Source organism: Polyodon spathula, chromosome 3 (assembly GCF_017654505.1).
Source record: "Polyodon spathula isolate WHYD16114869_AA chromosome 3, ASM1765450v1, whole genome shotgun sequence".
NCBI classification, from domain to species: Eukaryota; Metazoa; Chordata; class Actinopteri; order Acipenseriformes; family Polyodontidae; genus Polyodon; species Polyodon spathula.
The window spans coordinates 40315055-40342428 of NC_054536.1; the positions used below are offsets into that span (position 1 = coordinate 40315055).

General features: G+C 41.4%; 1 protein-coding gene across 2 annotated transcripts in view; it reads left to right on the forward strand.

Annotated features, from left to right (window-relative positions):
• Positions 1-21861: 21861 nt before the first annotated feature.
• Positions 21862-27374, forward strand: part of LOC121313085 (vesicular, overexpressed in cancer, prosurvival protein 1-like) — an 80800-nt gene continuing 75287 nt past the window's right edge. Inside the window, exon 1 of one of the 2 annotated variants that reach the window (XM_041245233.1) lies at positions 21862-22376. In XM_041245233.1, coding sequence (XP_041101167.1) covers positions 22326-22376 — 51 coding nt within the window. In that variant the 5' untranslated portion in view covers positions 21862-22325. The remainder of the gene's footprint in view (positions 22377-27374) is intronic. The other variant, XM_041245232.1, reaches the window with a different exon arrangement.

Sequence of the window (27374 nt, forward strand, 5' to 3'; positions counted from 1 at the left end):
GTCCTGTGGTAATGGTACCTAAGAAGGATGGCTCCACTCGTTTCTGTGTGGACTTTAGAAAGGTGAACGCTATCTCCAAGTTCGATGCGTACCCCATGCCCCGAGTGGATGAGCTCCTTGACAGACTGGGTAAGGCGAGGTTCTTGTCCACTCTGGACCTGACGAAGGGATATTGGCAGATCCCATTAACACCCAGCTCCAAGGAGAAAACCGCATTTGCTACCCCGGATGGCTTGTTTCATTTCAAGACCATGCCCTTTGGGTTGCATGGGGCCCCGGCTACCTTCCAGAGACTGATGGACAAGGTGTTATGTCCCCATCATCAGTATGCTGCAGCGTATATTGATGACGTGGTTATTTTTAGCTCTACCTGGAAGGAGCACCTTGATAGATTGGCGGCTGTCCTGCAGTCTCTGAGGGAGGCGGGGCTAACAGTCAACCTAGGTAAATGCGCGTTTGGCAAACAAGAGACCCAATATCTTGGATTTAGCATGGGTAATGGTCGGGTAAAACCAGTGGCTTCCAAGGTCCAGGCCTTGGTGGACACTCTGGTTCCACGAACCAAGGCTCAAGTGAGGTCACTTTTGGGGCTGGCAGGCTATTATCGCCGTTTTATCCCCGAGTTTTCCACCATTGTTAGCCCCTTGATTGACCTAACTAAGAAGAGCGCCCCAAACACTGTAAAATGGTCAGATGAGTGTCAGGAAGCATTTGACATGATAAAGCGGATACTTTGCCAAGCCCCTGCACTAGTGTCACCAGATTTCGACAGGGAATTCATCCTCCAGACAGATGCCTCGGATGTCGGTCTGGGGGCAGTCTTGTCCCAGGAGATCGATGGGGTAGAGCACCCCGTGCTATACATTAGCAGGAAAATGGCTCAGAGGGAGCGCAACTACTCAGTTATTGAGAAGGAGTGCCTGGCCATTAAATGGGCCATGAACTCTCTTCGATATTATCTCCTGGGGCGGTCCTTCACTCTTGTCACAGATCACGCTCCTCTTAAGTGGCTAAACACGATGAGGGACACGAACGCCCGGATTACTCGGTGGAGTCTGGCGCTGCAACCCTTTAACTTCACTGTTAAACATCGTTCGGGTAAGGAGCATCAAAATGCTGATTTTTTTTCAAGGGAGGGTGGTGATTTAGGGGAGTTAGGGTTGGCCGAGTGTGCCTATGGCTCCACTCTGAGGGGGGGGGGATGTGTGACAGGACTGGAAGGAGTCCCTGTCGTAATTTGCCCTCCCGACCACCGGCAGCGCTGTGTAGGGTTGACCGTGATTGGATCAGGAGGCTGAACTCTGACCATGCAGGAAGTTCCGGGTCAGGCAGCCATCTTGGCCCAAGGTAGAACCATGCGGCCGTCGGGTCCCATCATTGCAATCAGCTGTGCTGTTCTCGTTGATTGGCTGACGTGGGGCAGCGTGCTGATTGCAGGGGTGGGACTTGGCAGTATTTAAGCAGTATGGTTTTGCCATTCGCGCTCTCTGGGCTGAACTGAAAACACATGCTGTGCTTGCTTTGTTGCTTTCATTCACTGCTGTTATTCACAGAAGCTTGAAAATCTTGGACACTGTTGGATTACTGGAGTGAGGAACCGAGGACTGGCCATTAATCTGTGAAAGGGAGCTAAGAAGCGGTGAGAGGAAACCCACCGCAGTACCACAACGAAACCCAGTGCTTCCTTTGTTGTTATTTTGTAACCGTGACATTTTTGTTTACTCTTTTTATTTCAAACCTGAGTTTACCATTGCTGGTATTCCAGGTGGTTTTCTTGTTTATTTTTTGCAATACTGGACTGTTCTATTTTTATTGTTTTTGTAAAATAAAACCCTGCCCTGATACCATTGATGGTACAGGGCTCTAAGGACTAATCTCCATTTCCGGCTCCTGTGTGCTGTCATTTCTGGTCCTTCCCAAAAGCTCCACCCACTACCCTCCCACAGTGTTATACAGTGCCTATTGGAAGTCTACATCCCCTTGAACTTTTTTTTCACATTTTGTTGTGTCAGTGCCTCAGAGTTTCAAATATTTAAATGAGGATTTTTTATCACTTATCTACACACCATACTCCACATTGTTAAGGGGAAAAAAGTTTTTACTGAGAAAAAAATGATATATTAAAAATACAAAACTGAAAAGTTCAGAATTGGATAAGTTTCCCCCCCCCCCCCCCGAGTTAATACTTGGTGGAAGCACCTTTGGCAGCAATTACAGCTGTGAGTCTGCTGGGATAGGTCTCTACCAACTTTGCACACCTAGATTTGGCAATATTTGACCATTCTTCTTTACAAAACTGTTCAAGCTCTTTCAAGTTCCTTGGGGAGCATTGATGGACAGCAATCTTCAAGTCATGCCACAAATTTTTGATTGGATTTAGGTCGGGTTCTGACTGGGCCACTCAAGGACATTTACTTTTTTGTTCCTTAGCCATCCAGTGTAACTTTGGCTCTGTGCTTTGGGTTATTGTCATGCTGAAAGGTGAACTTCCGTCCCAGTGTCAGCTTTCTTGCAGAGGGCAGCAGGTTTTCCTCAAGGACTTTCTATCCTGACAAGTGCCCCAGCCCCTACCAATGAGTAACACCCCCATAACATGATGCTGCCACCACCATGCTTCAAAGTAGGGATGGTGTTCTTTGGGTGATGTACTGTGTTGGGTTTGCACCAATATAGCGTTTTGCATTTAGGCCAAAAAGTTCCATTTTAGTTTTGTCAGACCACAGAACTTTTTTGCCACATCGCTACAGAATCTCCTGAGTGTTTTTTTTGCATACTTCAAATGGGATTCAAGGTGGGCTTTCTTGAGTAATGGCTTCCTTCTTGCCACCCTGCTATACAGGCCAGATTTGTGGAGTGCTTGGGATATTGTTGTCACATGCACACTTTGACCAGTCTTGGCCATAAAAGCCTGTAGCTCTTGCAAAGTTGCCATTTGCCTCTTGGTAGCCTCTTTGATCTGTCTCCTTCTTGCTTGATCATCCAGTTTGGAGGGACGGCCTGATCTAGGCAGGGTCTTGGTGGTGCCATACACCTTCCACTTCTTAATAATCGTCTTGATAGTGCTTCAAGGGATATTCAAGGCCTTTGATATTTTTTTATACCAATCCCCTGATCTGTGCTTTTCAACAAGTTTGTCCCGGAATTCTTTTGAAAGTGCTTTGGGGCTCATGGTTGAGTCTTTCCTTTGAAATGCACTACCCAGCAGAGGGAATCTACAGGAATTGCTGAATGGTGAATCACTACAATTTAACAACGGTGGAGTCCACTTAACTTGGTGTGTGATTTTGAAGGCGATCGGTTACACCTGAGCTAATTTAGGATTGCTATTACAAGGGGGGTGGACACTTATTCAACCAAGCTATTTCAGTTTTTATATTTAATTAATTTTCTACAAATTTCTAGAATATTTTTTTTCACTGGAAGTTGTGGTGTAAGATGAGTAGATAAATGAAAAAAACAAAACAATTTTAATGCATTTTAATTCCAGGCTACTAAGGCAACAAAAGGTGAAAAATTTGAAAGGTGGTGTAGACTTGCTATAGGCACTATATATCAGAATTATAAAATGGAGACAGCAATCTCACTGGCAAAAATGTCTTCCGACCTGTGCAGATATGTCACCATACCAGCACAGCCTGGAACTTTGGTTGATTCCCTTGACAACCAATTCACTTTGGGAGATGTGGGGTATAGAGGGGGTTCTATTTTATAAGTGCTATAACACACTCCAGGGTGTTCAAATATGGTTCAATATCCATATGCTATGTGTCTTTTCCAGTTTTTTTTTTTTTCTAGTACTGTTGTAAAGCATGAAAAACACATGCTCATCTTACATCATACACACTTACTCTCTGGTATGCTTATCCATTAAGCCGAGAGGACAGTAGTCTACATGTTGCTAGACAAATGTAGAAAGGGATACTTTTTTTGTAGAAAGTGATGTGCAAGCTACAATTTTCAGGCAACTTTGTTGCAAGCAACTGTATCGAAGGATTGTTGTTTTTCTAGAAGCAACGTTATGTCATAGAATAAATCAGACAATTAAAGTGATGTAAAAAGTCATGTGACTAGCTTCTTCAATGGTGAGAAAAATGTAGAAAAATGGCAGAAAAAATGAATGAAGAGCCAGTGTGGGATATTGTGAGGGAGACTCCTTATCGATTTTTTCAGGGTGATTTTTTTTTTCTTTTATGTAAGTAAGTATTAATCGGTCCATTTTAGATAGTTAATGATCAATTTGTCAGTTAATGCCACAATATGTAGTGGAGCGGCATTAAAGTTGACAAAATTCTTAAGATTATATTCCTTAAGAAAAAACAAAAAATGATTTACTATTATAAAACATAATGTTGAGTTGATATTATAGTCTAATATTAGAAATGACAAAAAAACAAAAAAAAACAACGTTTTAACATTGAAGTTCAGCAGACGCAACTTGCAAATTACATAATCATAAATTAATAAGTATAGTTCTGTTTTAATTGTAAATTGAGTTGTTGCTATTTTGATGCTGTAAAGTTAACGATATTAGCCATTATGTAATTTGTGTTAATTAACTATTTGCCAAGTTACAGCAGGGCGTGGTTAACTTGATTAGATATGCAAAGCCATTGTCTGATGCACACAGCTCTCGACTTCCAGGGCATTGTACAACCACTGACGCTAACCTCGTGTGCCAGCATTCAGCGCCAGCTCACCGAAGGGCTGGTAGTCTAAAGTGTGGTAGTCCAAATGAGGACCGGCTGCATAATTTTTAAACCAAGCAACAAACGTGAAGGCTCCAACTCCAGACCACATTTGCTACATTTCCCTTTTTCTTTTCTTTTTCTTAATCAATGCTCTCACTCCTCCTGTACCTGTGTCTTCTTGTTTTCGCCTCCTTCTCTGCAACACCCTCTCCCATAGCCATTTCTACTTCCTGTCCTCTACTGCTCCCTACCATGACTAACTTTAATAGCAATGTAATCCTCTCCTCTCGTTCCCATCCTCTGGCTTCTCCCTGCCACTGCAAATCTAACTCCCCTAACCTGATCTCCCTGCATCGCCTTCCCCCTCCCCTCTCCTCTCCCCTCCCATCCCATGCTCTCTCTTGTGCCCTCTGGAATTACAACTGAAACTCTTCTCTCCGTCACTAAGACCCTGTTCACAGTTGCGGTTTAGGCTGTGAAAGATAAACCCACCATGGATTTTGGATTTTGGAGCATTGACACATGAGAATGCTCGAAAAATAAAAAGAGAGCCCTGGGCCGGGTGAAATTTAGTCTAGCTTTTTGATGTGGATTAAGGTAGGCAATGCTGCCACAGGGCCGGCCTATCTGTATATGTGAACCCAACGCAGGCCCTGTGCCGGCCTTAATGCGTCAATGCGGTGACGTAGCTCAAACACTCCCCTACTAGGTCTAACATACTAGATCAACAATGTTGGTTTTAAGAGGTAGCAGCTGGGACGATGCAGTAATTAACCCTTAGCGGTCCATATATTCAGCGTCGGGTCCAATTTATTTTCACACATTCTGTTAATTTTACATGCAAGTTTTACATCAGAGTAAAACAGGTTTAAAAGGTATTGAATCGCAAAAGGACAGTCCTGCATCTCCAGTCAAGCCCCACTTGTTCGCTGTATTTTTCACATACTCACCGCTTTATAGATGTAGATACTGATAAATCCTCTCCCGATCACTCGTTTTTTCACCAAATAATGCGATTCAAGTCATTATTTTATTACTATAACATCTCAAATGCTCTGCAAATGTCTGTGATATTATTTAAGTGCCAGATACAGAAGCAGCTATTTCTTTATGTCCATGTTATCTCTGTGGTGCAAGGGGCTACCAGATATGCCCTTTTGAGTGGAGTTCAGAGAAAAACATGCAAGTTTTTCCGAGAACTCTCAGAAATACTGAGCAATATGCCAAAGATAAACCCACCACGGATCTTGGATTTGATGGGACCTACGGCGATCTCCAGCCCAGAAAATAGCAATGGGGAATGTACTGAATACAGCAACAGTTTGGACGAGGATGATGGGTCATACCCCATAGTATGACTTAGGTCGATGAAAAACCTGCTATTATTATATAGTATATATATATATATTCTATATATATATATATATATATATACATACATTTCAGATTGTAGCTGAGATTGTAAATCTTAATATTGATAAATAATGCATTTGACGTTGCATATTCAGTCACCATTAATATAATAATCTGTTTTGTGACTAATGTAATGTACACGTCTTTGTTTGCCTCATTTACGCAAGATCCAACACAAATAAGATTTCCATATCTACTTTTGCAAATTTCCCAACTCAATCTCTTATGCTGACTTCCGTGAATGCTGTGTTTATGTCACTGTTTATATTCTCGACACGCACTTCACTGCAATTTAGGCTTCCTTTTAAGCCACATATATGAACACCCCCTAAAACCTCAACTGTGAACCGAAATTTGAGGCCATCCAGAGACTGCCCAAGGCCAGCTCAGTAAGTGTGAACGGGGTCTAACTCTTTACTCTCTGCCCATGCTGCTTCCCTCTCCTCTGTTCTAAATCTCCTCGAACACTGCTGCCTTTGACAGTCGACCACTCTATTCTTTTGTCCTCCCTTGCTGACCTGTGAGTCTCTGGCACTGCTCTTGCCTGGTTCTCCTCCTACCTCTCCGATCACACGTACCAGGTGTTCTGGCGTGGCTCACCCTCTGCCTCTTGCTCTCTTTCTACAGGCATCCACGAAAGCAAAGTCCTGGGACCCCTCCTGTTTTCCCTCTACACCCACTCCCTGGGTCCCCTCATCTCCTCCCATGGCTTCTCATATCATTTCTATGCTGATAATGCCCAGGTCTTCTTCTCCTTTCCCCCCTCTGACTCCCACATCTACTCCCGTATATCTTCCTGTCTCTCTGCATCTTCTCCTGGACGCACTCACATCATCTTAAACTTAGTCGCAGACCATCTTCTGGCACATCCTGAAGACACACCTGTTCAGAGAGCATCTGTAAACCTCAAACCTCTTCACTCTACTGGACTATATGGCACCAAATTATATTAGTACTCTCAATGCTCTTAATTATAACTATATTTTCTGTATCTTCTACTTGATTTTACTCTTAAAGGTAATCTTCACATTTTTTGTAATTGTTCTTATTTGAAATCGTTCTTATCCATTTACTGTACTTACTACTTGCTCTTAATGGACTTTAATCTTATAAGCAAATGTTTTTACTGTCAGTTTAACTGCTGTTAGTTGAAATCACTTTTAAACGTAATTATTTATTGTATTTTTTTTCTTATTTGAATTTGCTCTTATTTACTACTGAATTTATTGTATTTTATAACTGCTCTTATCTGTAATGTGATATTTTATAGTGTGATATTTTGTAACAACTGGAAGTTGCCCTGGATAAGGGTGTCTGCTAAGAAATAATAATAATAATAATAATAATAATATAATAATAATAATAATAATAATAATAATAATAATAATAATAATAGAACTAAAATAAAATGTAAAAGACAAGTATCACATTTGATTATGTACCTGTCTTACCCTTGCAGAAACTCATTGTGGGGGTGTATACACCCAGGATACACCCATCCCCTGTGTTTATTTTGTATTATTTGGTATTATTATTATTTAAATGTATTGTTTTGTGTTTGTTTAAAACAAGGTTTTGTTGTTATTGTTTTACAGCATGGATGGGTTTAAAATTCCCCATCCAGCTAAATGTGTGCTTAATGTGGCCATCTCCAAATTAATCAAGTAATTACCAACTGGGAGATGGCCACATATATAAAAGCAAAGCAGCCGCTCCTGTTGTTGATGAGAGTTGGAGAGTTTTGGAGAAAGGAGACAGAGAGACTACAGATTTATAAACTGCAAACAATTGCTACTGGTGTAAAGCCAGCATGATACTTGCTTAATTATTGTCTGTTTATTTTGACTACCATGCAGTTTTGTTTTGTGTATAGTATTTTATTTTGATTAATAAAAGAAAGAGCGCATTTGCTACTCGCCCGTAGTACCTTGCGTGTGTCAACTTCCTGGTCTGTGATGTCACCATTCGTCTATCTTGTCACAGGGGTAAAATGAAGAACAAATCTTCTTTCCAGTCATACTACATTGATAATAACATGTTGATATGGGGGCAATTATCTGTTATATATACACATTTCCAAGGTTCTAATGTTAACAAAACAATATGCTGTGCTTTATATATAAGTGAATTGTTTATATGAGAAATGTTTATTATTATTATTATTATTATTATTATTATTATTATTATTATTATTATTTGTTGTGATAGCTATTCCATCATCAATCTGTAGAATGGGAATATTTTTTTTTACTACATTTAGGTTTACTTTCTGTTGTTACAATAAATGTATATATTATCCAGGATCAAAAAATAATAAAAAGCAAACTTCTCAGTACTAGCAGTATGCTGCACATAAAGTATGCGATATTCTGCAAACATTGACCTTGAGAAAAGAAAGAGCAATGTCATGCTTTTGCATGTTCCTTTGACAAGGAAAATATACATTGCTGTAGTTCAATGTAATTGCTTTTACTGCACGGCAAATACAATGACAGATTGCTGCAATAAACAAAAAGCGGTCATTGGGGAGCTTGAGACGGCATTCAAGCTTAGCAACCAGCCCTCACAAAATATGCTTCAGCCAGCCTTCCCAAAACCAGGCTATCACAACCCACTCACACCTGCAGACCACACCAAGCATGCAAACCCTTGTAGTCTGTAGTAGGTATTTCTTATGTAATCCGATTCCACATTGGATATTTACCTATTTGTTAAAGGGACCTCCAAAAATATCATGCTGGTAGTTATGTATGTACTGGACTCATTATGGACAGGCCTGCACATTGGTGTTATACATAGTAATGCACTATATGCATTATTAAAAAGAGAGAAGCAAAAAAGGGTAGATTTCACAAAAGCCTTCAAATACAACTGAAAACATGCATTTGCTAGTCATTTAATATTCATCGATGTTTAATTGAGGCTCGCAAAATAAAAGATTATGCAACAATAATCAGTGTTGCATCTCTAAACCCCTATAAACTGGTGTGGTTGTAGTGTTATTGAATCAGCCACTGTGATGTGGTTCCTCTGTTTCTGTTCTATGGAGAGGTCAAACTACAGTAGTTGGTTTTGCTGCATTATATATGCAGCACCATTTTAGCTACTATGTAATGTAGATGACAGTGGCAAATGGAAAATAAGTCTTGCCTTTTTCTCATGCTAGTTTGGTCTAGTTTGGTAGTTTACCTTTCAGGTAATTTGGGTTTCCATGAGGTTTTTTTAGGGAGAGAAATTCTTATTCCAAATGCAAATAACCTAATTCATATTAAAATACAGGAGGGTGTATTTAATTGCTTCTGTCAGAGTTCCAATTTGCACGACTACTAATATCGTACAGTTTTCTTAAACTGGGTTTGCACAATATTTTTAGCTGTATTGAAGAACTACAAGTGCAGCCTGCCTTATTTTGCCACCAAAAAAATCTAATAAAAAAGCAAGGGAAACAAAACAAAAACCCAGACATAGTGTTACGCAAAAAGAAAAAAAAAATACCAACAATCCACAAGAAAATAATTATTCTTTTTTTTTTTTGGAATTGCCCATTTCTTTTTTTCTCATTTTCTCCCCAGTTTGGAAAGCCCAATTATTGTTATTTCAACCCAGCTTACCGCTGTCACCCACACGGGAGAGATGAAGACAGACACACGTGTCCTCCGAAATGTGTGCCATCAGCCTCCCGCTTCTTTTCACTCTGCAGGCCAGCCATGCAGCTACCTCAGAGCTACAGCATCAGAGGACCATGCAGATCTGGGTAGCTTACAGGCAGGCCCGCAGGCGCCCAGCCAGTCTACAGGGGTCGCTGGTGAGTGGTGAGCCGAGGACACTCCAGCCGACCTAAGGATTGGACATTTCATATTGGGTGAAAAACTGGGTAAAATCAATTGCCAATTACTACATTTAAAAAAAAAATTTTAAAAGTTCTGTACAGTTATCGTAGTAAATCTACAATAGGCTACCCTACTCGTCCACATTTCCCACTACAAAATAGTCTAATAATAATAATAATAATAATAAGAAGAAGAAGAAGAAGAAGAAGAAGAAGAAGAAGAAGAAGAAGAAGAAGAAGAATTAACCTGACTGGTGAATCCATCCCCTTAATTTTTATTGTGGTTTTGCTATGCGAGTTTGAAGATTTCCATCCTTTTTCATTGTTTAAACTGTGCATTTACCATAGTTTACCATTACATACTATGCTTTACTCCACTTTGCTATACTTTGATCATGGTATGCAACAGTAAGCATATATTAAAATAGCATGTGTGTATTATTATCTTGTTCAGTTCATCAAAGAATGCCTTTATAACCAATAGACCACAACAATGGATTCTGCAAACAATGGTTGCTTTAATTGTTGCAAAAATTCACATGCTGTTTTTAAAGAAAAAAAACAAAAAACATCATACATGTTAATTGTGGATATAATTGGATAATTAAATCAGCCCAGGGTCTTCAAAGAAAATGGGATAACTAAATTGGCCCAGAGCATGACAGTAGGTTATTAGCTTCCCAAAGCTATTTGCTGTGCAGTGTTTAAACTCGTGCTATGCAGCTATGCAAAGTAGCACTGGTTATTAACTGTGTTCATTTGCATATAGTGACCTTCTAAGGAAAACCACAGGGCATATGACAACTGCATATGCCAGTCAAGTTAAATGGAAAGAGACAATTATTTGGTACTTTTTGCTTGGCCTGTCATACAGGTCACAGAGTACATTAGTTTGTTTGAATATTTATTTAAATGCTTATGTTCTGCAATAAACTATACAATTAATAACAAATCTAAACCTGAAAGAGAGAATATCTATTCTCAAACTATGACATTGATTTTCTAAGCTTCTTTTGTATTGAAAAAATTAAGCTGACAAATGGTTTTTGATTTAAAAACACTTTATGTACAAGAAAGGTATACCTCCAATACAATCATATAGGCACAAGATTTATACCACGTTGTACCTAGCAAGGAGCATCCATCTTGTCTTTCAGTCCCCCTCCCCCCTCCCCCATCTCACACTATCTCTGCTAATCTCCTGCCTTTTGGCATTTAGCTCAGACACCTATCTGTCACTGAGTCGTGTTAGGATATGCAGAACTGCACATAGCTGGTTTTGCTGATGGGAAATGAAAGACCCCAAAAGTTGCATAATACTGTATAGAAACTTAATATAAAAGCATTTTAAAGCAACTGAATTAGTAAGCACATTAAAACGACTATAAAAACACATTCACACACAATTTAGACATAATGACTAAAACCAACTTAACTATGAAAGACACACACATACACATAATGTAAAACTTATAATTAATAACATAATTAATAAAAGCCATCACTACACTTTCATAACAAGCAAAACCAGAATGGTAATGGTAACTAATGGTAAACGTTAAGGATCAGCATTTTTATTTTTCGTGGGAGTAATTATCTTAACTGAAGCAAAATAATCAAATCATTTTGAAATCATTAGATGAATTGGTCACTTATGCTTTGTGGCAGACTGAGGGGGGTTAGTTAGTTAGTTTAAGAACGGTACAAAGTTTAGTTAGTACTCCATGTGTGACTTAGGTTTTTGTTTTGTTTATTTTTGTTTTGTGTAAAAAAAGTGCACACAAGTGCTAAAGTGCAATTCTGGGGACTAGGTCTGTGTTTTAAAAGATCAAAATGAACCTCCGCAATGGGGCTGTGTTACAGTTTATATATATATCAAGAGAGTTGTGGGAGACGGAAAACATGGGCAGCTCAACCTTTGACAGTATAATTCCGTTTTAAATAGCGGCTTTTAAAATGTAAACTCAGTTATGATTCAGTCTCTTGCACCAGTACAACCAGTTTTAATAGATGAAGTGTGTTCTTTGTCTGCCAAGATAATCATATTAAAAAAAAAAAAAAACCCTAGCTTAGAATATCAAGAATAATAAATACAATGAAGTCCTCTGTGTTGTACCATATTCAAAATAGGATTCCTATCGACTGCAACAGAGCATGGCAATAATAGTTTAATACAGTGTCTGGTTTGCACTGGAATCTGTGGAATCAGCAAAGAAAGCCTGAACCAATCTGTTATGCACATTTCCCCAGAGATCTTAGGCAGTAACAATAACAAGCATCCATCCGTAATGTTGGGCAGCCTCATTTGAAGGGAAAGTCTATAAATCACTACAGAAAACTAATGTGTTCTGTTTCCTTATAAGGATAATCCCAGACTTAATATTTAACCAAGATAAAGCAGAGAGATGGAGCATCACGTTTACAGAAAGAGAGGCTGATGTTTCTCAGGAAGCCCTTAAACACAAGGGGTAAAGCTGACAAAGAAATGAGGGCATTCCCTGCTTTTAATGATGCTTTGAGAAATCTTAAAATGCTGTTGAGTAAAGCATACAGACAGAAGGATGAACAAACAGACAGACACTTCCAGTGTGTGTGTCTGTGTGTGTGTGTTACTAATAGATATATCAAGTGCAAGGAAGAGCAGCTGACTTTTGACTTATTTTGCTTAGTATTTATTTAAGTAGATAATGATTCCAAAAATAACATTCATCTACTGTTTATTCTGCAGGCCCCTTTTCACTATCTAAAATGCCATTTTATCCAATTAGTACTGCTAATTAATTTATACACAGTGGAAGCTATTGCTGAATTCCCTCTCTGTTTGTGTAGCTTAACTGAGCAGTGGTTTTAGCTTTCATGTTTTCTTTATAGACCTCATAATTATATTACTTTCCTGGAAAAATTGCAGAGTCCTTGTTAATTGATATGTTTGTCTGATGTACGGTAATTAGCATGACTTCCAGTGACATCCAGGTTTTGCCCTTGATTTTAAAGCTGCAGTATCTCACAGTTTAGACAGGTCAAGTCAGACAAATGAAATCCAGTGACAGGATGCACACCACAAGCAGGATATCACTGCCCCTGTGTGATAGAGTCTGGGGAAGGATTATAGAGGGTAGATATATAGGACTGTAATAACGCATAGCTTGTACCCTCTATATTATATAGAGTCTATAACAAATACAGAGGATGAAAAAGCTTTGCCTGTAAATAAAGTATTGTGGTGTTATGTATTTTGGTGGTGTTTGGCAAGGATGGGGTTAATTCCTATCCCTGCCAAAAACATGTGAGAATGTGGCTGTTCCCAAATGAGGTAATTGGTGTCAACTGGGAACACCCAAATACTATAAAAAGAGAGCTTACCTATCCATAAGGTGATGATCACCAGGGAGCTGGTTAAAGAAATGGAGTGCTGTGGAAGTAAGAAAAAAAATATAAAAGGTATTGTGTTTAATGTTACACTTGTTTGGAAAAGTGTTTGTAACTGATAGACGGCTTAGCCATCCAGTCTGGCAGTAAGGGATTATGACAAAGTTGAGTTAGCACTCCAAACTGCAGTTAGGTTCTCTTTCAATTCGAAAATAGCCATCAACTAATGGGTATCGCCGTCAGGTGATAGGATTATGCTGAGCTTAATATAAAAGCTGCCTTTAGGTCTCCGTAGCTCTGATGTCAGCGCCCCGCCCCTCGGGGGCTGAATGACTATGCAGAGTGTAAGAAGCCCAACCTCTTTTGCTTTCAACTGCTGATCGGGATTGGACATAATCTGTTTGTTGTTCTACAACACTCTAATTATTAAAAAATAAAATTCAGTGTTGTACTCTCCGTTGCCTTAATTGTGTGCGGGAAGCTGGTGGCTGCCCCTTCCCTGGGTTTATCTCACTGAAAACCTAGTTACGTTCGCTGAGCGTGGGTCGCAATTCACTGGGCTCGGTTGAATTTTGAGCCCGCCTTTAGCTTTCATATTCCGGCTGGCACTGCCCCTTAAACACTCGGTTGAGTTGCTTATTCGAGCGTTCTCGCTCTTTTCAGCTTGCTGACTCTTTGAGTCTGTCTCGCTTACTATTATTATTTATTACTTTGAGAGCTTATTATTATTACCTGTATATTTTATTACTTGTACTAACATTTGTTTTTCTTTCTTTCAGAGAGAAACACAAGATGTGTGCGTGTGTTGGCCCTGGGCCAGATAGAATAGCAGTGATCTTTTTAGATCATAGCCTGCTAGACACTCAGCAGCGGTCTTTATTAGACCATAGCCTGCTCCAGACACTAGCTGCACACTGAGTTTTTTGCCTGTGTGTTGGCTTAGATCTCCCTATCTAAATTTTAATCAATCTTCTGGGATTATTCCCCAAGTGTGTCTCACCACACCCTCGCAACGACACGTGCACGCACACCCGTGCACTCCTGTGCATGCCCGTGCACCTTGCACATCTGTGCACACCCGTGGCCGTGCACCCTGTGCACACCCGTGCCCATACATATAAGGCACATCCGAGCCGTGCACACCTGTACTCCGCGCACACCCGTGCCCGTTCACACCGTGCATATACAGCACACCCGTGCCCATGCACGCCATGCCTGTACACATCTGTGCCCGTGCACCCCATGCATACCCATGCACCTCCATGTAGCCGCGCACTTCTGCACCTGTGCATCCCCTGCACACCTGTGCCCCGGGCACATCCTTGCACACCCGTGCACTTCTGTGTCCGTGCACACCTGTGCCCCGTGCACATCCGTGCCGGTACATCTATCAGCGCACCTGTGGCTTGTGCGCTCTCCATGCACATCAGTGCCCGTGCGCCCATGCATCCGAGCACCCCGTGCACTCATCGATGCACATCTGTTCTGTGCCCGTGCACTTATCGTGCACCCCGTGTGCATATCCGCTCATGTGCCCTGTGCACATCTGTACTCTCCGTGCAACCCGGGCAAATGCTGTGCGCTATGCCTGGTTTCCATGAATGCGGCTCTTATAGCAGAAAAATGCCCCCAGAGGACCCGCGTGAATTCTGTGTTTCATGCCGGGGTCCAGAACATGCTGCTTTGGCTCTGTCCACCACAGCATTCTGCGCTATCTGCGTGAAGTTCCAGAGGCGGGTCCTAAAGGCTAGAACCAACAGGGCAGTGGGACTGGGATCTCCTTCTAGCAGGAGATCTCACTGTGAGTCTGTTCCCCCTTCAGGTGGTAAATCATCATCTCCTGCCCACCTGCAACTATCCAGGTCACCCTCCCTGTCTCTTGGGCGACGCTCTCGCTCACCTACCAGGAGCGTGGGGCAGCGTCGGCGCTCCCCTCCTAAGGAGCGTTCACCTCCCATGCGGAAGCGTGCACGCCCCAGGTCCCCTAGGGACAAACAGCCTAGCGGGATCTCGGCCCTCACGGACCAGATTGGTCGTTTTATGGAGGTGGTAATGGGATAACAGTCACTCATGATGAGTATGTTGTCAGCCCCTGGCACCACGGCTGCGCCGGTTCCCCGGCCACCCATTCCGACTGTTGAGCCTGAGCTTGAGCCTGAGGACATCTCAGACTAGGAAGAGAACATCCTCTCTCTACAAGCGTCTAGTGACGACGAGCTTGTGCAGGAGGGACCTTCTTGCAACTCATTGGACGAGCTGCAACAGGAACCGGAGGTATCTTCAGGGCCAACATTTGAGGCTTTGGTTGAGCGAGCGGCTCAAAGTGTATGGGTGGAATGGCCCAGAAACAAGGAGCCCCAGGGCTCCTGGTTCTCCTCGGTTAAGCCAGTACAGGACAGGACACTGCCCCCTTTCCCTGACTTTGTCAGGGACAACCAGTCTTCCTGGTCCAACCCGACTTCAGCACCCAGTACGGTGGCTGGAGCTCTGTTTTTTTCATCCATGCAGGGAGCGGAGGGTGCCGGCTTGGCAGCCTTCCCCGTCCCCGATGAATTCTGCCATTGCAGCCCTTGTACAGGCACCGGGCATTAGACCAGCCGTTTCAAGATGCTCACACACCGCCATGTCGTCCAGGCCATTCGGCCGGGCGATTGGTTTACCACCGTGGACCTGAAGGATGCATACTTTCACATGCCCATCAGGCCCGGGCACTGGAAATACGTTCGCTTTGCATTTCAGGGCAGGTTCTACGAGTGCTGTGTACTCCCCTTTGGCCTGTCCCTTGCTCCTCGCACCTTTTCCAGGTAGTAATCACCACAGATGCCTCCAACCACGGCTGAGGTGCAGTGGAACAGTGTGGGCACTAGGGGAGTGTGGACGGGGCCTTGGGCCTCAGCCCATATCAATGTCCTGGAACTCAGGACAGTAGATCTCCCCCTACAGCACTTTCTTCCGGTGGTCCAGAACAAACAACTGCTGGTCCGGTCAGACAACACCACGGTCGTGGCACATATCAACCGCCAGGGCAGTCTGAGATCTCCGAGCCTTCACAGCATGCCGATTCGACTGTTTCTGTGGTCGCAGCCCCGGCTGGCTTTCTTAGAGCAGTCCACTTACCTGGCCGACTCAACTGCCCTGCAGATTTTATATTAAACTCAGCATAATCCTATCACCTGATGGCTATACCCATTAGTTGATGACTATTTTCTTTCAGAAAACCGGGGTTGCATCCGCAACCTTACGTTTTGTTTTGTTTATTTGATTTTTGTAAATAAATATAAATATACAGGCACCACCCTGTTGAAACATACCTGTGCTGTTGGAGTACTGCTGTTGAATTACACAAAAAAAAAACAGTGTGAAAGGTCCCAAACTGTGGCAAGGCACCCCTCCTTTGTCACACCCTGTGACAGATGAGAGTAGTTCCAATACTACAGCTAGTGATGAGGTAAACGATCCTGGTGAACCTAGTCTGAGGAACCTTTATGGGTACAAACCGAGGGTTAAATGTTCAACAGCCTCTGAGAAAATGGCTTGGAATTTCAGGACAGCAGCTGGAGATTAGATGCCTGGTTAGAGAAAAGTGACAATGCAGTGGAGGAGGGCTGAAGAAAGTCAGAATCTTCATCATGGTCCTGGCATACCTGGCGATAGACATGGGGTAGATCCCCCACTTTGAAGAAATGGGGGGGAGCCGCTGCCATCGCCCAGAGAGGAGCCGCCGCTCCCAGAGCCCAGAGAGGGGGAGGAGCCGCCGCTCCCAGAGCCCAGAGAGGAGGAGGAGCTGCCACTCCCAGAGTCCAGAGAGGAGGAGGAGCTGCGGCTCTCAGAGCCCGGAGAGGAGGAGCCCGAACGTCCACAGCCCGAACGTCCACAGCCCGAGGGGAAGGAGCCCGAGCGGGAGGAGTCGGTGCGTCCACGGCCCGAGCGGGAGGAGTCGGTGCATCCATGGCCCAAGAAGGGGAAGTCCACAGGCCCAGGGCTGAAGGGACCAGCAGGGAAAGAACAGCCGAAACTGTCTCTCCCTCCACCACCAGCAGAGGGAGAACAGCCGGAGCTGTCTCTCCCTCCACCTTCAACAGAGGGGGAACAGCGGGCACTGTCTCTTCCTCCACAGCCAGCAGAAGATGCTGGAGGACCCACCCAGCCTCTGTACCAACTGCTAAGGGGAGTGCGGAGACAAGCTGCCCGGCGGCGAAGAGGCACAGCGCCATGGCCTGGGGATGCTTGTTCGCCATGGCCTGGGGATGCTTATTCGCCATCGCCTGGGGAGGCCAACTGCTCCGCATCGCCTGGGGAGGCCAACTGCTCCGCATCGCCTGGGGTTGCCTGCCTGCCTGCATCGCCTGGGGTTGCCTGCCTACCCGCATCGCCTAGAGAGACTCTCAGTGTGCTTTCTCCTAGGGATGCTGGTCCACCATTGCCTGGGGTCGCCATCGCCCAGGGGGGAGTTAGAGAAGATGGAGCTACCGTCCCGAGAGCCAGAGAGTCCAGCGTCGCCAGGGGGTCCAGCGTCGCCAGGGGGTCCAGCGTCGCCAGGGGGTCCAGCGTCGCCAGGGGGTCCAGCATTGCCAGGGGGTCCAGCGTTGCCAGGGGGTCCAGCGTTGCCCAGGGGTCCAGCATCGCCAGGGGGTCCAGCGTCGCCGGAGCCGCCAGAGGGTCCAACGTCACCATCGTCGCCAGAGGGTTCAGTGTCGCTAGAGGGGCCAGGGGGTCTCACGTCGCCAAGGGATCCAGAGGGAGCCGTGCTGCCGATCCCACCTCCGCCACCAGAGGGAGCCGGGCCGCCGTTCCCGCCTCCGCCACCAGAGGGAGCCCGGTCGCGAGGGTTCAGTCCTGCTGGGAGGACGCCAGATGGGGAACTAAATAGTCCACCTTGGCCGCCCCCATGGACCACGGACGTCTCCCCGTCCTGGGACCGGACAAAGGACTTTGGGACTTAAGGGAGGAGGTGGCCGTTGGGGCCATGTGTGCTTGGCACAAGGGGGGGGATATGTGACGGGGAACTCCCCGTCTATATGAATATGTTTGGAACTGGCAGGGAGGGGGTTAAATTTCTCCCTGCCAGGAAAACATGTGAGAATTTGGCTGGAGCTCTAATTGAATAGAAAGACTTGAAGAGACGTACACTGATCCAGAAGAGGGGAACCTGTATCGAATCCCTCTGATATTCCACTTATTAGTCCACTGGAATACCACATGGATGACTCTGCTCATAAGTGGAAGGAGGTGGACCAAGCCGTGAAGAAAACAGGAGCTTCATCATCGTCTGGGGCCAAGGATGTACCATACCGAGGTTACAAGAGTGCAGCTGAGGTTCTAAGAACCTTGTGGAGGTTGATTAAGATAGTGTGGATAAAACAGGTAGTCCCAAAGTCTGAGCAGGAGCGGTCTTTATTGCTAAAGAAAAATAATCTACCAGCATCGACTAATTCCATCTAATTTCCCTGTTAAATGTGGAGGGTAAGATGACATAGCAATTGATCCACATGATCGACACCTCCATACAGCACATTCTTATAGGATGTAAGACAGCTTCTGTTAGTGTCATGCCCAGGTGATGTGATGCCTGGTATTAGCACTGGAACAGTTGTGTAGTAAGATCAACAGCTTGTCACCAAGCTGATAGGTTGAAGAATGCAGGCAGATGTTGACCAGCGCCTTATTTTTCCACCCAACATTGCTACAACTACCCTTCAATCTGACACTGTCCTGTAGTCAGTCTCAGAACACCTTGCTCTGCTGGTGGAGCTAACAGTGAAATGGAATGAGGTATATGAGAGGAAAAAACTTTGGTAAGCTGAGGTAGAACCACAAGGGTGGATAATCCGACCTGGAATCACAGAAATATTGGATTCTATCCAAGGAGACAGAGAGCGGTAGCAATTGGCTCTGATTGTGGAGGAAAGAGGCTGATTGAGGACCTGAAAAGAAGGGTAATGGGAAAGATAACATCAATGAAAAGGAATAGATGGCTAAGGTAAGTAAACTGGGCTGGGTTAGGTGGGGGATGGAGGGGGTGGTGCTGGGATGCCATCATCAGTGTCAGGTTTTCTTGAGGTGTCCATATGACTATCCCTGACAAGTGCCCCATCCAGCCCTGTCCAGATGGGCACCATGCTGAGGTGCTATGGAGAATGCCCTTTGGTTGATCCCTGGATCCAGCTTTGCCGGAAATGTGTGTGCTGATGCAGCAGGGAGGCTGTAAATTGGCCGGCCCGGACATTTATTGGCTGGCTGGAGCAAGCATCAATACAGGGCCAATACAAAATCCAAATTTACAGAGACTCATATCTTCAACGCATGCAGATATTGCAGCAAAGCTACACCTTGTTTGGTCCCCACCACTACTATCTTATGTCTTGATAAAAGACAAATTCAATATTAGCATGCTGTAAATAACAGCTACTCGCATGTAATAAAAATATAATTGTTTTCAGTTTATTATACAGTATAGCCCTCAGTGCACTCAGCTTTATCAGAAATGTTACCGACAGTACTGCTGAAACTACAGCAACAGCTATTACATATATTATGCTGTGGCAAAGTGGTTTGCAATGTGTAGAGGTGATGCATTGTTCAGGAATAACAGACACAAGACAGTTGACGGTGAAAAGCAAACAAACAAACCGTAACAAGTAGCGTGCTGGTTAATAAACCAGCATGTCTAGCAATTGTTATTTCTGATTATAATTTAGACTCACGTCTCGTCTCTGACGCGCTTCCCAATAACCCTAGAGTGCTTCTTTTTATATTCTGTGGCTGGAGCCTTAATTACTTAATTTAATATAATAATTACCTTAAGGTTCTAGCCACATTCCCACAAGGGTTCTAGGGAAGGAGTTTTAACCCCATCCCCACCAACTACACATTATAACGACCGACTTTTTCGTCGGTCTCAAACAGCAAATAAGACAGACAGCTTCGTCCGCCTGCATAAAAACACAATACAAAATAATAATAATAATAATAATAATAATAGTAATAATAATAATAACAACAATAAATGAAAACATACATAAATAAATACCTAGGGGTGGGCACTTTGCCACACTCAGGTAAACTACAGGGTTCAGTCCTGAAATAATAACAATAATTACACACACTTATTATACACACACGATCACAAGTCCAACAATGAGTGCAAGTGGTGAACTAATACAATACTAGTGACAACAATGGTGTAGAGTGGTCTGGGTGGGGATGGCTTATAGCGACAGCTCCCGGATTGGTTAGCCGTCTACAAATGACAAACGTAACAGTTTAGTAGACATACAAAACAACACAAAATACTCACGGTTATATTTTCGTAACCATAACAAAAGAACAGATTGCTTCACCACATCCCTGATATACCTGGAGTCACGCCCCCTTCGGTAGTGAGTGCAATCACGTATCATCCAATCCATGACTGACACATCGCCTACGGTAGTGGTGCACAACTCGGTCCTGGAGGGGCGGTGTCCCTGCAGGTTTTTATTCCAACTGCACCCTAAAGTACTTTATTGGACCTTATTAGACACTTAATTGGTCCAATTAACCAATTTAGGGTATGGCTGGAACAAAAACCAGGAGGGACACCGGCCATGGCCTGAGTTGTGCACCACTAGCCTACAGCATTAAGGGGATGACTTCTAGTATTGTGACTCCGCCCCCTTTATGGATGGCCGACTTCTGACTGACCCTGGAACGAAGGGCATACATTTTATAAGTAACTTGAACTCTGCAACATTTTAGCAGCTGAAAACAATTAAAATGGTATTTTTAATTATTAGTTCAATTAAGGGTCTAGTTAAGTAACTGAGAGCTCAGTTGGAATGAAAAACATAAAAAACATGGGGTCCCTAGAAAAAAAAAAAAAAAAAAAAAAAAAAAAAAAAAAAAAAAAAAAAAAAAAAAAAAAGAACATTGTTATTATATAGTACACTGCAGTGGGGTAAATGTTATATGGTCCGTTACTACTTACATCACTTATTTTAACACACCTGAATTATATTTTTGTATTTACTACCCTAACCGTAACCTTTTATGATTTTTTTGGTTGCAAAATTAAGACAATTACAACATGATTTATTTTACAGTGGTGTAAATAACAGAGCCATTGCTTTTGTTTACAATTGATTGGCCACCGAGAATGAAATAGGCACGTTCTTGTAGTTTTGGTTAAAAGAATAAATCCATGAATAAATAAATACATAAATAAAATAAAAAAAAACATAAATAAATAAATACAAACAGAAATGAAAAAGGTAGTTCCATTTTTATTTGTAATATTTACTTAGTTATAGTAAAACATGATAAGAAAAGCATAGTATTAAACATCTATGTAATTGATATTTTCAAATATGGGCTTTATGTCAAAAAATAAACAAAACAAACAAACAAAAAACATAAATACACAAAAGACGCCCAACCTTTGAAGACATTTTACAGTACCTGGTAAACGCGATCGTTATTATCACCTTTATTTATTTTTTTAACTCAATATGATTTCTGTATGACATCTCGATAATGGGTTGGCTTTGTTAAATAGTAAATGATAGTCCAGTAGAATTTGCCCACACTGGAAAGATAACGGGAGGAGGTGCCTGACTACTGAATTCAACTCAGACTTGCTCCCTGAACTGTCGTTACCTGCCTCGGCTCTGACTGCTGTTTTCCATTTTTGGAGATTATTTCTTGACAAAGGGGCGTCGACTTGTAAATAACACAGCTTTCTTTCTTTGTGTTTAGGACCCATGATTTTATATTTTCAAAGCAAGGGGGGGAATGATCTGATCACCACCTTGAAATGGTATGTGCTTCCAACAATTACCCAATAAACAGAACGTTGACGGGAATCAAGGAAGAGTCTCACAGCATCCCCAGCGTGAAAGATGACATGCTCGTACATCTAAAGGAACCACATCTTTTTAAACATTCTTTATAGTGTATTTTTTACGAAATGAAAGTGAGACTATTTTAAGTTTTGCATTTTTTTCTTTCTGTTTTTTTGTAACCGGAGTTGTTAATTTGAAGAGGAGAAAATGAAGATTCGACAGTCTGACTTGATCTTCATTATTTCTATATTTCTATCGGTGAGTAAAAAGGGACTGTTGTATTGGATACAGCAAAAATAGAGTAGATATTGTTCCATCAACAATCTAAACTAAAGAATAGTTATATGTGAAATGTCAACGTGAAAATTATATATTTTAATAATGTGTACCTACAGGGGTGATTATCGTAAGAAATTAAATAGTGAGTGGTTATAATGCAATATTTAAACGAATTTATTATTTTTATATAAACAATCGTTGTGCACTGGTAACAGAAATGCTCTCTTCTGACCGATATTTCACTCGATGGTCTGTTCTGGTCGATTACAGTAGCTTACCTGTAACCTTTCAAAACATGTTTACGTTGTATCTCTAACTACGCTATCTAGGATAGTTATTAGACAATATTTTATATATATATATATATATTATATATATTATATATATATTCTATATATATATCTATATAATAGAGAGAGGAGAGAGAGAGAGAGAGAGAGAGAGAGAGAGAGAGAGAGAGAGAGAGAGAGAGAGAGACAGAGAGAGAGATTTAATCCATGAAAACAGATTTTTTTCTTTTGTAATTGGCACACTAAAATAAATTAAATAACATTAACTGCAAAATGTACTTTTACTGTAGCAGTTTTGACATATACATGGCAAATTAAGCCTATGCACATATGGCTGCACCAGCGGGATAGCAGCTGCTAACAATTATTATACTTAAACCAATAGAATTCTGTTAATTTTATGTTATGTGTAAAATATATTATTCACTACAGATATTTAAGTAGATTGGTTCAGAGCTGAGTTAGAATTCACAATCAGTATCCTTCTGCAATCTGAAACTATAGACCAGACCATTTATATTCTATACTAAACTTGAAATGCAGTGTTTCCATGAGTATTTTATTCACCAAATTATGGATTTAAAAAGAACAAAAATCAATATTGGAATAATCTTGCTGCTAAACATATAAGGGAACAATTTCAATACTATTATGGAAAGTTACATTTACATAGGTAGATACACGCTGAATGCTAAATGTAGCAGTAAACGACCTGGCTGACATATTGAGGTCATATCACTTTTTTGGGTTCTGGGTTATCTAGACAGAAAACATAACTGCTACCGTAAATCTATTGATATTGCTGATAACATTTCTCATGAGGAATAACCACTGGAAACCTATTTGAAAGTATAGTTTAAACTTCAGTGCAATTAGTAGCAGTAGAAACATTTAACCATCCTTGGAGACAAGTAGAACAATCTAGTTACACCTGTTGTTGACCATGCACAATGAATTTATAGCACAGTTCTCTATCATTGGCTTCCAAAATATGAGCACAGCCCACCCTTATTTACCATGAAATGACACACACTGGATAGGTACTTGGTTATAAACCCATGCTACAATAAAAAGGGATGGGTCAAGTAGATTTCAGGAATAATTGCTCTACAATCATAGTGTTCTACCTTTACTTTCATTGTAAATGTAGCCATTGGTGTCATCCCCAACCCCAATGTGCACATTCCTCATTTGTTCCAGTATCTTAACTCTTCTGTTGTCACAGGTGTGAGCTTTACATTGTCTAGCTGTATGATAAGAGTTATAATGTGGCTTGATACGACTGTATATACCCCAGTAGATGCTCTGTGGATTGCCGTTCATGCATGTTTTATGCATATGTAGACAGCCTTTTAAAAACGCCTCCCGTAGCCCTGTCATTTGGGTGTAGGTTCACTGTAGACAATCAGGGCAATCAATTATTTGATGTGAAGAGTCTGCCAGATGGATTTGGAGCAATGCACAATGCAATATTCCACTAGGATTATCATCTCTAAATACTTCAAATAACTTGTTCTCAATAATGGTCAATACATATATCTCGGCAAACTTTTATACGGATAAATCATTTTCTGATTATCTGGAATTATTTAAGGCTGTTTTAGTAAGAGCATTCATAGTGAACAATGTAAAAATGTATTAAGTTACATATTAAGGCTTTTTCAAAGTAGTATGGCTGGCAGGTCAAATGATGTGTGTATAACCGGCAGTGTTGTGTGATGCACTGCCGTTATTGATTCTGTCCCCTGTCATTGAGATTCAAACCTCCATAATCATGAATGCAGATGAGCCTGGCTCTTTTTCATAGTGGTTAAGATGCTTGTGGTATGTGAGGTTGCTGGCTTGAGCCAGCCTCCCCTCTGTTACATATAACACCCTAAAACTATACAGTTGTCGCTTTAAGCTTTGAAAGAAGTCAAGGTAGAAGTAGATGACAGTGGGTGCCAAAGGGTGAGGTTTTGTAAAATGACAGTAAATTTAAAGTTGCTTAACAATTTGAGAGACGTTGACAATAATGAAATGGGTAGATTTCGATGACAGTTTCCAAGAAATATATACCGCATTACTTCAATTTGGCGCCGCCTCATATTAGAGATGCCCTCGTATTGGCCCTCTTATAGTCATATATCAGCTTTATAATAGAGGCCGCCCTCGAATAAACAAAGCTATAAAGAAACATTCAGGTTTTTTTTTTCTCCCCCTACTAAAAAAACATCACAGTAAACAAATAAACGTGCAAAACACTGACTATACTATGTAACACAATTTTTGTTCCTGGGTAGTAAGTGTTATTTCCTAATTGCTTATGCCTCAAAAGTATAGAAAATGGCTATTATTCCCCACAAACTTTGCTTTTGTGACCAGGACAGTGATATTTCAAAATATCACTATTTTCAATGGGAAAACGGGCAAATGTGTGTCTTTTCGTTCACATAAAGTCAGAAAAAAACAACATATGAATCCAAATTAACATATATTTATACTAAAGTAATACAAATATGACTACAAAAGATTTAGAAGTGAGTAGTTTTAAGATTTACGATTATACTGTAAATACAGTATAATAGTAAATCTCGAAAAACTACTCACTTCTAAATCTTTTGTAGTCATGTAATCTAGCACGCAAATTACAAACTAATGTACACACACATATTAAGCACATTTTATTTTATCTGAAAAAAATGCAAGATAAACTACGTACAGAACAGCAGTCCTTCTGAAATTCTTATAGCTGGTTTTATTGTTTTGTTTCTTGCAGAGAAATTACAAATATCAAGTTACAGTGAGAAACAAAATAACCAAGGAGGATATATTGTAGTTTTTACAGAAATCAAATTGATATTCTTAATTAATTTTTGGTGCAGAAAAACATTACATCACACTCTTGGATTTAACTGCCATACCAGCATTGTCCCGCCCCTTAACAACCAATACACACTCCTGATTCGCTGGTACAGTACTCCCCTGACCTTCCAACTCCCACCTGATAGGCTCTTGGTAAATGTCAGATAAATGTACTGTAGTCAAAGTAGGTTAACCACACACACTGCTACACAGGTAGGCTGCTGTATTACAGAAAATAAGAAACTGTGATACTTCTAAAATGTCGAAAATCATGTAATAAAATATTGCAGCGTTTGAAAATCGTAGTATTATTAATAAAGGTCGACCTCTTAAACGCCGCAGTTATTTTGATCAATTTAAAATAAACGCTGTGGCGCAAATTATAGTAATACAGTATTTCTGCTTTAAAGAAGTGTGACCAAGGAAGCTGCAGGTGTGCTTGCGCAATGAAGATATGCATGTAGGTAATCCCTTTATCTGTGTGTCTGTAATTTAAGTGCAATTCCTAATGATGCATAATTCCACTGTGCCACTTCAGAGACAAACATGCGTCTCTCGTAGTTCCTCATGGAAATATGCTAATAGTTTCCACTAGCAGTGGTGGAATCTTTGATGAGAATACATAAAAATAAAAAATAAATCATTTGCTTTATATTGTTGTAGAAAATTGGTAATTGTAATAAGATTCAGTGTGAATTGTTCTGAAGAGCTTTTTAATGAAGTAGTTGTGGCCACTGATTGTTGTGCTTTTGAGAAGCATTACTACTTAACTCGTACTCTTATCTGTAGTTGGCCATTGCTTGCAGTACAGACAGCTCGATTGAAGCTTTGTCAGCTTAATGTTTCGCATAACTGTTCCCAAGGGATTAGGAATGACGATTCCTTTTTAAAATAGGCTTGTGTTTCAGTACACTGAAGAAGGCACCAGCCAAAATGTTTGTCTGTTTGACGTATAGTTTTTAAGTAGTATACCAAGGTACAGTTGTATAACAGTCTATTTTGTTTGAATTTGGAAACAAGGCTTCTTGTAGCTGTAGCACAAATGGAGGTGCTACCTGTGTAAGCTTTCTATGGAGAATGGATACGGTTGGTGTGACTAATTTGAAATATGTGTGCAAGTACAAAAAATGAAAAACCTTTACAAAATAAATGTAACAGATACCATCCCTTTCTTCCTAGGGGACAACATCTCATCTCCATCAATATTGAAAGTACTCTCAGTTCAGGAGCTCACTGCTTGGTCTTCAGGAATTGAACTTGAGAGCAGGGGGCTGAATCAAAGCTGAGGAGTTAAGTAATATAGTCAAGAATTTTGGAAAGTAACTGAAAACAATAATCTCTTATAGTATAGAAAAAGCCAAAGCCCAGAAAAAGATTTTGGAATATCTACATAAAACTCAAAAATAGCTACAAAATGAACACAGAAAAATGAAATTAATAAACACCAAAAACAGAAGCCATGAATACCTGTTGGGAGGCACATACTCCTGAGAACAAAGGGGAATGAGTTTCCCTGAGGCATGTGTATTAGCAAACACAGCATGGTTCAGGATTATTGTGAGCCTTGGATGGGGTCTATGGATATAATTATAGTAATTTGTATGTGTCAGAAAGAAAAAGCCAATCGTTTGTGAACAAGGTAAAAGAAAACATGCTGGATCCTAATAAAAGATAATAGATCTGTGTTTTGTTTTAATCCACAGATTTGCCTTTTTACAGCTGTCACTATTACTAGCATTTAAAGATTTCAGGGGTATTTTAAAGGGTAACTTATTTTTAAGATGTTTACAACTGTTCAGTGGGGTACCGAGTTGTATTGTTATGTTGTATAGTACAGAAGCAG